Raw genomic sequence first — 12,411 nt, forward strand, 5'->3', positions numbered from 1 at the left:
CCATCAAAAGAATATATTATCTCTATACAAATTACTCTGTTAGTGTACTGGGTTTCTGTGTATGTGGTAAATGAACATATTGTGCACGTGTGTTTGTGTATGTGTGAAAGTGAGCACTTGTTTGTGGTGGAAATGTGGAGGCCAAAGGGTGTAAATTTCTCTATCCTACTCCATCTTGTTTCTTTCTTTTGAGACTGGGTCTCTCAAAGAACTTCTAGCTCTCCATCAGACTAGGTGGCTGGCTAGCAAGCCCCCACAACCCTCCTGTCACCAACACTAGCACTAGAGTCATAGATACATGCAGATCCAAACTCAAGAGCCTCACACTTGCATAAGAAACACTTTACCCAGGGGGTCATTGCCAGCTCTTGGATTTTGTTTTTCTCCCAGTACTTTCAGAAAACACTATTTGGTTTTGAGGAAAATGACATCCTAGAGATTGGAATTTATGGCTTTCATTTTCATATTTAAATATTTTAAACATAAACCTTAAGTAAAATCTAGAATTTATTAAACTATGTATCTTGCTTGCAACTATCAAGTAGGTTTTAAAAAATACTGAACCCTGAGGCCTATTAACAAGAAGCCAAACATGTAAAACTATGCGAGTCACATACCCTTGCAATTGTTTCAAATAATTCCTTAAAATAACTGGCTCTTTCTTTACTAATCTGTTTGCTTCCACGATGAGCTTGTTCTATCCAAAACTGGAACTCATCACTTGGTGTGAGAATACCTAAAAAGGTAAGAAAAAAAGTCAGCTAATCCTGGAAAGAGAGAGGGAGTCACACTGCTTGGTTCAACTGCTGGGTTAGGTCTGGTCCAGAAGATGGACAGAAAAAGACCTTAGAATCCCTATCAGCAGTAAAGTCTCACTTAAGTCTGTTAGAAACACTAACTGCCCCTACTTTACAGTTCAGGTCCAATTTTCTGAGTCTGATGTTAGGTGATACCTACCTGCTTTTGTAAACCATTCTTAACAGGCTATCAGTCTGTGAATTTGGTCCGACACAATGATCCCTAAATCTGACCCTAATACCATTTTGCTTGTAAATTCCATCAAATGAAAAGAAAGTATATGCCAGGCAGTGGTGGCTCACGTCTTTAATCACAGCACTTGAGAGGCAGAGGCAGGCAGATTTCTCAGTTCAAGGCCAGCCTGGTCTATAGAGTGAGTTCCAGGAACGCCAGGGCTACACAGAGAAACCCTGTGTCAAAAAACAAAAACAAAAACAAAAAGATTTATAATCAATGACTGTTTTTAACTTAATTTGAAAGTATAAGCAAAAGAGTTTTATTATTAAATTCTCTTTTAAATATCCCAATGAACTAGATAATTTCTGTGTGCTTAATCATATGCTGAGTACTATTCATTAGGGTTAAGTTTTAAAAAGCATCTATTTGATTGTGCAAAATGCAATTTGTGCTTCTAATATTTTTCAATATTATTTGTATGTTGTACATTTCATTTCAGTCTTAAGTAGGAATTTATCTATTCCTACAATAAAATTATAAATAGTATCAAATAAAATATAAATGTCCTATTATCTTCACATGAATTATAAGATACATAGTCTATTATCTTCCCAGGGTACACAGCCAGTCATCTTCATTACTCCCATATTCTGTTGGAAGGCAGTGAGATCTGAGATCTGAACACGTGTTCCAAGGTAAAGTCAAAGCCAGGCTTTACCCACTGGTTTCCTTTCTTGTGTTGTAAACAATGCCCCTTCTGTGCTTTGCTTGGCACCACAGTTTTTCCATGCTTACACTTTAAACTGGTCTTAAAGCACAGTGCCAAGAATACAAGCACAAGACAGCTTGACGGTCTTCACAGAGAAAGTGCTGGTCGGCTGAGTTGCATTCAAGGCACCTGTTATACGATAATCACTGTATTTTCAATTTCTATAAACTATCCAGTGCTAAAAAGAACATTTTCTTCTCCAAGCCCAGAAAATCTGTTCATTCTTTAAAAGGTTATATTCATAGATCCAGAAACACAGAAAAAAAATCTGCAAAGAAATACAGCTATTTGCTAATGTATTAATGAAATGATCACTTTATACTTTGAGCTCACTAAACATGGTGTCCTAGTTAAGACACTACTTCACTACTGCTGTAATGAAACACCATGACCAAAGAAACTTGGGAATGAAAGGGTTTCTTTGGTTCATTAAGAAGTCAAGATAGGAACTGGAACAGGGCAGAAGCTGAAGCAGAGGCCATGGAGGAGTGTTGCTTTACTGGCCTACTCCTCATGGCTGTTCAACCTGCTTCCTTAAAGAACCCAAGACCTCAGGGATGGCACCATTAATGATGGGCTGGGACCTTCCCCTCCCCAATCGTTTACTAATTAAAATGGCTTGCCTAAAGCCTGATCTTATGGAGGCATTTTCTCAATTGAGGGTCCCTCCTCTCAAACTGATTACATTATATAATTATTTTGAGAACCACAAATATGGATCCAATTGTAAAAGGTGCTTGCCACTAATGTTGACAACCTGAGTTTGATCCCAGGATTCCAAAAGCTGGAAGGAGAGACCTGATTCTTACAAATTGACCTTTGACCTAAGTGTTTAATGGCATGTGTGTGCGCGCACACAGTCTCTCTCACACACACTGGGCTCTGGAAATAAACTACCATCTATTGTCATATACCTCTAGTATCGTCTTCTTTAAGTTTCAGCTTGGGTAAGTTAGTATCTGATTTTCGTAGGACTATACCCAATCCAGCTTCGAGTTCACTCAAAAGATTCTGAAGTTTAGGATCAAAGTTTCTGCTCCATTCCTGGTCCTAAATAAAAGACAGACAAGAGCAGCCATTGGTCCAAGTACTGCCAGTCAAGCTTGCTTTAAAAGCAGTCTAAAAACTAAGTCCACACATCTCTACTTCATTGAAAGTCTGCTTCAACTTCCATTTCAACAGTTAAAATTTTCTAAAAGTTATTTAGCTATTTAAGTTGATATAAGTTGTATTTCATAGCTTTATCCATTATTCAACAAAGCTTAAAGTAACAGAAGTTTGACACAATCACCAACACCATAAATTTTTTCAACAAATGAACTAAAATGGATTAAAGAGTAAATACAATAATATGTATATCTGTTTCCTTATCGACCAAATACCCATATAAATCCACGAGCACTGCACCCACCTTCAGCAACATGGGTGCAAACACCTGTCGTACGGCTTGGTAGAGGGAGCTGATAGGTGATTCCAGCATAGAAGAAACCAGAATGTTGTTATGCAGATTGCCATCTGTAATTACTTCTGGTCGGAGCTTGAAAAACACCAGTACTTTGTCTTTTGTGTCATCAAAATCAATCTAAAGTGATAAACAAAAAATGTTATGTCTTCTTCATTAAACTAAGAATCTGAAAGAAAAAACTGTTATATTTGACATGCTGTATCACTACCTGCTTGGATGAAAATAGTTAAAGGCAATATATTCAAACCATCCACTTCTGATTCCCAGTGACTGCCTGGCTAAAAACTAATTCCTGCTTAATATGTGATTATCATAAAGCTACACTAGTAAATTTTTGTGGGCATAAAACCCTATGTATTGCTGACACTTCCAGCTAACTTTTCTACTGAATCAGACTCAGTAATACTACAGATTAAAACTGAAGTCCCCTCATACATGTGTACTTCCCTACTGCCCCAAGGTGTGTATGTATGTGTATGTATATATATATTACGTATTATTAACCTTGTCACCTACAGGGGGGCATTTTAAATTTTTAAAAGGTGCCTTTAAATTTGTACATGCATTTAAAACTGCCAAAATGAATGAGTCTATCGCCTAAGATTATCTTTACTGTAGCCAAAATTGTTTGTAGAGTTTGAACATCAACTTAGTATTAGAAATGGTACACAAGCTGGGTTTGCTGTGCATGGCTGTTTTCTCAGCACTGGGGAGGATAAGACCAAAGGATGACATGGTCAATAACAATCTGGACTAGGAAGCTAGACTGTATCAAACGTAAATAAATAACCAAAAGGTGAAATAAACTGACTTCACAGGAATGTACTAAATCAATACTAAAGATGTTAATTTATAATAATCAATTTATTAGCCAAAAAGTATAACACTCAACAGACTTTTTTCCTCTTTCCTTTTTCCAGAAAGCCAATAAATTAAAGACTTATAAACCTTACTCTCCTTACAATGTTTTATGGCACTTTTATCCTAATTTTTAAAATAATTTGTCACAGGAAAGAGGCAGACATTTTACTGTAAAATTGTCATCTCTTACGAGGATGAAAATTATGTGAAATTCAAGGACTAGCGTTTATCAAGTTTGAAAACATAAGTACACTCAGTTATGTAACATATTAGTTGTGTTCACACTACACTGGCCAAGCTCCAGTTCAAAGGAAGCTGAGAATACAGATGTCTTAAACAGTTATGCAGCCAAATTGCTAAAGGCTCAGAATTGAAGGCCAGCCCGGAAGAACCAGACTGTCTGAAAAGAAAGAGCTGAGGTGCCTACGGTTCGTTCCTATTTAGATGTGTGGACAGGGAAACTCCTACTATACGAAGGGAGGAACAATTTGAGCCCCGGGGCTCCTGGGCAAGGCTGGCCTAGCATGAGGACCTGGGACCTGAGGGGAGGGAGACGAGGCCCAACCTGGGCACGAGGGATAGGGGAGGCCGCACCATCGCCTTACCGTGTTGGAAAAGGCCAGCCCAGCTTCGGACCGCTGCACCCGAAGGAGCATCTGGTTCCCGTCGTCCAAGAAGTTGTTCACCTCCGGGCAGTTGCTCAACGGAGGCTGATCCCAGAGCTCCGGTCTCAGCCCGAAGTAATTCTGGGTGGTCGTAAAAAGAAAGAGTTTGCGGACATCTCCGAAGCTTCCTGCCATGGCCGCGGAGACAGAAAGGGACCTGGAGAGATTCAGTGGCTTCTCCACTACACTCCGCAGTTGCCACGCTCCGTCGCTATGGCGACCGCTTCATGCCTACTGAGCGCGCACCGGAAGTAGGACATCAGGGGCCTGCAAGGTAGGCTGAGGATTCCTGCACTGATCGATTGGATGTGCTGAGAGCTCCTTCTATCCCTATATCTTCCATTCTGATGCTGAGCTCTCGTTTTTCCACTTCTCTTGCAAACCACAACCAAGTATCAGGGTCGATATCTGTGAAATGGGGAGTTAGGAGTTTACAACAAAGTTGCAATGAGCCTTTAAAAGAGAGTATTACTATTTAAAAGTCACCATTTATCCAAGCATGATGGTCTACGACTGTAGCCAGAGTATCCAGGATGCTAAAACATTAGAATCCTGAGAGTTGGAGGGCAGCCTTGGGGACATAAGGACGCCCTGTGTCACAGTCAGTGGAGCTGGAGAGGTACATCAGCGATTAAGAGCACTTTTTTGCTCTTTTTAGTTCTCTGCATACACACACGTGGTGTCTAAGCTTTCCTATCCCCAGTTAGGGGAGGGGATGACGCTCCGCCCTCTTCTGAACTTTGCCCATACATACAAGCAGGCAAAACACACAAACACATAAAATAAATACATATAAAGTAAATAAATCAAAACAAGCAAGCAAACAACTTGTTAGAAAGTTCTGTATTTCTTTATTCTTTCAAGCTATCTGCTCCTTCCAGGGTAGCTTAACTTACTACCGTTGGGTTTGTCTTCATTGGTTTTAGTAATCTTAGTAAAACTTTTAAGTCATATGTTACCATTTGGCAGGTGTTTCTAGGTTCTTGGTCTTTTATCCAAAGAAGTTAAAATAAGGATGCCCAAAGAAAGATCCACAAAAGCAGCAAAGTAAGAAACTGATAACACTATTAAGACTGACATTGGGCCACAATTCTGATTACACACATAGATTGTTCTTTAGGGCTTCTTTGTATGGGATTTAGTAGAAGGAGTTTGTTTATTAAGGTTCATGTTTTGCCTTGATTTCTATTTTTGATTAGTATATTCAGGCATCGTTATTTTCCAAGGCATGTCCCTTCCCACAAGGCATCAAATTCTAATCATATGCATGCCCAATGGCATAGGCATAGGAATGTAAATAGGAGATTGTTCCTAAGCATTAACAGAGCATACCAAAGCCAGTTCAGGTTAGTTGGGCCCTCTATTCTTTGTACCTGGAGATATTGGGAGTCTATTTGAATGGAAACTGCCTGTATGATATTTCAGAAGAGCACAAGTTTACCTTTATCCAGAGAGCAGTGAATGTGTAGCCAGATGCAGGATTGAGGTTGCTAGAAGCATTATAAACTGGGGAGTGCACATGCAGGTAAAGGAGATGAGCTGTCAAGTTCGTTATTGGGGGGGGGGGGAATAAGGGATGAAGATTTATAATACAATCCAAATGCAGGGATGCTAAACTATTACTTGTGGTTGTCTGCCACAATTACCCTACCACAGTAATGTTTTAATGATTTATTTATAATATTTCATGTGCATTGGTATTTTGCCAGATCCCCTGAAACTGGAATTATGGACAGGTGTGAGATGTCATGTGGGTGCTGGAAATCAAATATGGGTTGTCTGGAAAAGCAGCCAGTGGTCTTAACTGCTGAGTCATTTCTCCAGCCCCTGCAAATTTCTAAATAGCCAAAATAAACAAAATGATGGATTAGTTTAATACTAACTAGAGACACTGAGAAAATCACAGATGAGGACAAGAGGCTTCATCATTTCCCTCATTGGAAACTACTAAACTGATCGTTACTCCCAAAATCCATCAAAGACTCAACTCAGCCTCTTGCAACCACTTCACGCTGAGTGCGCACCTGAAGTAGGATCTCTGGGGCCTGCAGGCTGATTCCTGCACTCATCGATTGGACGTGCTGAGAGCACGTTCTATCCGTGCATCTTTCCTTCTGATGCTCAGCTCTAGTTTTTTCACTGCACGTGCAAACTACAATCAAGTATCAGGTTTAGCCTTTCATCTGTCCGCACTGATTTAAACTGCCATTCTAAAATATATTTTTTAAAAATTAGTTTGGGGCTTTTTGTTGTTTTGTATTTTGTGTGTGTCGTTTTGTTTTTAAATTTGCACTCAATAACCAGTGTCTCCTAAACTACAGTCTTTCAGAATTGGAAAAACGGCCCTTCTGTCTCTGTGAACCTTAAGATCTGAGAATAGGAAAAGAGGACGTTCAACTGTTCTCAATTACAAAAGTAAATAAATGAAAATGCACAAGAGGAATCAAGGAAATGTGAGATGGGGTTCCGGCCATTGAATGGGCAGGCCACTAGGTACAGGATGATCCTAAGACTCCATGTTTTTATTGAGCTGGGTGTGGTGGCTCACTGCAGTAACCTTAGTACTTAGGAGGGTTAATTGGGAGAATCACTGAGTTTGAGGCTGGCCTAGGTTATACATTAAGTTCCAGAGTAATTTGCAGAGTGAGACTTTGTCTCAAAATGAGAAGCAAATTAGCAAAAAAGATAATTTCAAAAGAAAAAGAACTGACCATGCCACCCTACAGGTCTACATACCTCTTTCCCATGTTTTATTGACCAGGCATGTCACATGACCATGTCCACCTGTAAATGGACAAGTAGTCACACTTCGTTTATGAAATGAGGGAAGCTATAGCACATATGAGATATCCTAATAACTGCTACACCTGATGTCTTTCAGAATAAAGAGAAAAGGTCTTTATGGAGTGGACAAGTGAAGTCCTCTGTTCTGCCACAGGCAGGAACTACTGATATTCCAGACAGTAGCTGCTCTGAAAGAGCACAGCCCCAGAAGTCCTCTGACAGTCACGGGAACAAGAAATGTGTTTTCTTAAGCTACTCAACTTTGAGCTGCTTTGCTGCTCTGGCATAACCTCCTGCTGCTTATCCCGCCAGCATGTCCACCCAGCACAATGCCTTTTCCCTAAGCCATTCACTAACTCATGTGAGGTATCAGGCTCCAGTGTCTTGGGTGTAAAGTTCCATTGTGCTGGCTTAAAGAATTCTTGTGCATACACCAACTTACTGCAAAACACCTTTCCAGATAAAGACTTGATTTCAGTTGTGCTTTTTTGGATAATGAAGTATGATGGCAAAAATAGTGTTGTACTAGTAAGGTATCTTGGTGCATTCATGTACAACCAGAGTTTAGTCCCTGGAACTCATAGTGGAAAGGGAGTATTAACCCCTACACATTCTTTTTACCATGTCTTTACATACATACACACAACAACAACATATATTGTGTTAAGCCTTTTAGCAAGAAATCTCAAAATATACTAATTCATTTTCCTTCTCTGATGCTGAATACTTTGAGAGGCCTCAACAGTTGTTACTTTTAACTGCAAGCATGATCTAGCTTACTTTTTACGTGAAAACAATGTAAGTTTTAATGCCCCTTTTAAAATGCCTAGTCATTGATGTAAAGTGCCAAAGCTTCATTATACTATAGCAAATAAAAAGGTTCACAAAGTGGTTATTTGGGGTCTTTATTTCTAGATCCATTTTTATTTATACATAATTACCATTGAATAACATGCAACCAAAGTAGAGCATTCTGCTTCATAGCCTAGCATCTTTTTTGCAGGGGTTGGGGGGATTATGTGATAAAATAACTGTCTGACATCACACCCTACTACTATGAAAATTGAACATCAAAATATTTTCCCTATCAACTTACTCATTCAAGTAGCTAAGAATAAATTTAAAGGAAAAGAGGCTAGGCTTCCATGCTCACTTCTCAGCCATCAGCTTGGCATCTTTCATTACTGAAATGCTTAATCTAGTCAGAAATTTGAGATTTTATAACATTAGGAAATACGTTCACTAAACCTACTGCAATGCAGTTATCGTTCCTGTAAGTAATCTGGCTCTGCTCCTCTTGGTTTCATACTGAATGTTCTGAGTCAATGGTTAACTGATGTGCAAGCCCTAACTTTCTAACCAAAGTCTCAAATTCAGAATTTTAGGAGCTATAATCTTTCCAAAAATATGTAATTCTTACCACTCTTTCTTCTTGTACTTCACTGTTTTATAAATTTCATTTTTTCTACTGTTCACAAGAACTTAGATTTTTTTTATTGGCCATTGAGATAGCTCAGCAGATAAAGGTACCACCAAGACTGCCAACCTGAGTTCAATTCCTAGAACACACATAGTAGGAAAGTTAGAAAGAACAAGAACCAACTCCCCCACACTACCTTCTGATCTCCACATATATGGCATGGCAGACAAATAAATAATGTATACGTTTTTAAATGAAATAAATTTATGTTTTTAGGAAAACTACAATGATTAAAATTGTCATTCCCAAACCATTTCTCAGATTATTCCTGCATTATATTAGTATAGTTCATTCATAAAATTTGTGAGCCAATATGGGTTTGGTGGTAATAGTGGTAGTGGTTGTAGTAAATAGTCTCCCGTTTTGTTGATTTTTAAGACAGTCTAATGGGTAACTTTTCTGGAAGAGATGTGAACAAAAATCCATAAACCCAAATAAAGCACTGATTAACAGACTGAAGAACCAAATCCATATTGGTGAACCAATAGTGGATGAAAGGTCACTTGCAGGAACAAAGGTTACTCAATGGCATTGTTGATGGCTTCCATACGCTGCATCCCTGGAGCTCCTGAACAACTTGCACACAGCCCCTGGAAGTCTTCTGATTACCTGCCTTCTAAGTTTCTCCTCAGCTTTCCTCCTCCCTCCTTGAAAAAAAAAACAAAAACACAGCTACACAACATGGTCTCCCAAAGTATCATTGGCTGGCTTTAAGCTTCAGTCTCCCTTCTTCACTTCCCAAGAACTGGGATGACAGACTCCACAGCTGTTTTAGAAGCCATTGAGAGGAAAGGGTGAGAAATTGTAGACTTGTGAGAAACTACAACTGAACTTGGAAATTTCCATCTGGCACAGTGACAGTTTAAGAAGCAAACAGTTATTATGTAGTTATTTCCTCTGAATTGAAACACTTTCTCCTCTGAGGAAGAGTGAGACTTACAAGCCCCAGGAAGCCCAGGAAATGTACCAGACTCACAAGCCTCTCCCAGCCTACATAGGGAATCCAAGGCTGCTGGGGTGAGGTGGCTCTTGCAGAGCTGCCTACAAGGAAAGCAGCTGTGGAACAGTCCTTTCAGTCACCTATGTTCTATAAGTGACTTCAGTAAACCCTTTGGCTCATTAAGCTAGACTTGGGTGGAATTGTGTCTTTGATCTGTCATTGGTGTCCAACCTGGGGTGAACAAAGTCATATACCACCACTCCTGAGTTTTTTCCTTATTGCCCCTTTAAATCTGTTCTATGAACACATTTTTCTCAACACCTTGAGCAAAATTCAGTAAAATATCATATTGCAGCAGTGCCCCTCTCTGCCTGGTTCTATATAATACACATTTCTTTACGAGGGACTTCAGGTAGTCTTAGGACTTGAACAGGAATGATATATCAATTCAGGAAAGAAACTTTAACCACTAGCACAGGATTCACTGTTATCATTTCATAGGTACCATTGTGATGATGATACTCAATGTCAGTCTGCCCCACAAAAATCCAGTCACAAGGCCAATACAATGGCTGTGGTCCAGTACACTGCTATAGGATGAGTAGAACAGGGAGCATGTGTTACCTAGTATGTATCTCTGTATTACTCTTCAATATTAGTTCCTGAGTGCTTTCTTGAAATGTCAAAAACAAAGTCCTGATTTGACAACTCATTCTCTGGGTTTATGGTTATGGAAATATCTCATAAAATTTTGACTTACAGTGTTTGAAAAAAACAACAGTAACTTTTGGAAAGGAAAACAAATGGATTCAGTACAACAATCACATGGGCAACCCATAAATTCTTTTGTGCCTCCAGTGCTTGCTTATTTTTGACAAGTGTAGAAAACTCCTATTTTTAAAGCTGTAAGGAAAAATATAAACTATACTGAATATGAATATATACATATATATGTATGTGCGTGTGTATATATATATATATATATATATATATATATATATAATTAGCACATCTCTGGGACTATTTTTGGCTACATTAATTCAGATATAACTATTTTAAAAGTCCTGTTTTCCATTTCTTCATTCTACAATCCCTAAACCTAAGAAATATGTAAATCATCAAACTGTTAAATGAATAGACCTGTTTCAGCCTTGTGTGCTTAATCTGTATATATGTTGTGCCATTCTACTAACAGATGGCTAAAATGCATTTTTGAAATGTTTCTTCATAAAGTTGATGAGTACCTTAGAATCTAAACCAGAATATCCTTCTGTTTTAATACTACTTCCTTTCCTTTCCTTCTTGTGACTTAGTCAAAGAAAATTAGACCACATAACAAAGAACTCAGCACCCTCATAGCTTCTCATTATTGACTATATAGAAAATCAAGAACTATCACAAGCAGCAGAAAAAATTAAATCACATAACTAGGTGCTTCTGTACACAGACATAATGTCCCTTCCCAAGTCTCACAACCTGAGTTCCACCTCAAGAGTGACAAGATTGATGGAGAAATGAACTTTCAAGTTGTCATCCCAGCACTGGCACACAAGTGCCCCCACAATAAATACATATATAAAAAACAACAACAACAAAAACCCTTCATCTTTCAGTTGTCTACTTCCTGTAGGGAGTTCTGTTTTAGAGCTTATATTTTGTAATTTTCATGTAAAAACAATGGTTCGTGAACTGTTTATAATAGAGTTGAATGGGTTATAGGTTTGAACATTATGTTCACTGTTAAAAAAAATTAACTATATGCACCAAACATTGAAATGTCCTCTCTCTGGAAACTTGTGAATTCCAGGGCATATTATGTATCCAGGACTCATTACAACAACCGTTTTTTCTCTTTCTCCTTGACTAGATTAGGGTCCCACGATGCAGTCACAGAACCACAGGGATAGAATTTAAAGAAACTTAGTCTTCTGTCACAGTTGGGTTACAAACATGGACTTCATTCACTAAGAATCTTCTATGAGATAACTTTACCTAGCAAACCTTTCTTATAAACAATATTTCCATTAGAAGTGACGTGATTACTGTTTCTTCAGAGCAGCCATTAGAACAGTTCCCCAAATCCTCTGTAATAAGTTAGTCCGTTTCCCACTCTCTTATCCAAGAGGAGAGTTCCTCAGAAGTAAAACATGGAGGCGTTGCCTCAGCACAGGAGGAAGCCATAAACTGAGGGGAAAAAGGACAAGGAGCGTGAGAAGCTGATCTCAGGCCCACCAAGAACACCCGAAAAACTGGAGACGGTGCACGTCAGGAGTGGGCACACTCACACATGGCTCCTCACCAGATTACTTCGCTCGCCAGCTGTGGGGCGTTTATGATTTCTATAAAGAACTTCCCGCTGGAAACCCGCCAGAAACACTCGGGAGACTCAGGCTCCACCTGCAGAGACAAAAACCCGAAAGTACAGAGACCGCTCCAGGCCCTGCAAGCTTCCTTGCTGCGTCACTTCCTGTC

General features: G+C 39.1%; 1 protein-coding gene across 3 annotated transcripts in view; it reads right to left on the bottom strand.

Annotated features, from left to right (window-relative positions):
- Nucleotides 1–12,399, bottom strand: part of Dync2h1 (dynein cytoplasmic 2 heavy chain 1) — a 265,134-nt gene extending 252,735 nt beyond the window's left edge. For 2 of the 3 annotated variants that reach the window (XM_085844392.1, XM_085844391.1), the window contains exons 1-5: nt 8,940–12,399; nt 4,676–5,143; nt 3,156–3,326; nt 2,659–2,794; nt 618–736 (exon numbers count right to left, since the gene is read on the bottom strand). In XM_085844392.1, the coding sequence (XP_085700518.1) occupies nt 618–736; nt 2,659–2,794; nt 3,156–3,326; nt 4,676–4,870 (621 nt within the window). In that variant the 5' untranslated portion in view covers nt 4,871–5,143; nt 8,940–12,399. Of the gene's footprint in view, nt 1–617; nt 737–2,658; nt 2,795–3,155; nt 3,327–4,675; nt 5,144–7,471; nt 7,520–8,939 lie in introns of all 3 variants that reach the window. The other variant, XM_085844390.1, reaches the window with a different exon arrangement.
- Between the last annotated feature and the right edge of the window lie 12 nt (nt 12,400–12,411).

The sequence above is a fragment of the Mus caroli genome, unplaced genomic scaffold, assembly GCF_978045245.1.
Source record: "Mus caroli unplaced genomic scaffold, Mus_caroli_1 scaffold_11, whole genome shotgun sequence".
Classification (NCBI taxonomy): domain Eukaryota; kingdom Metazoa; phylum Chordata; class Mammalia; order Rodentia; family Muridae; genus Mus; species Mus caroli.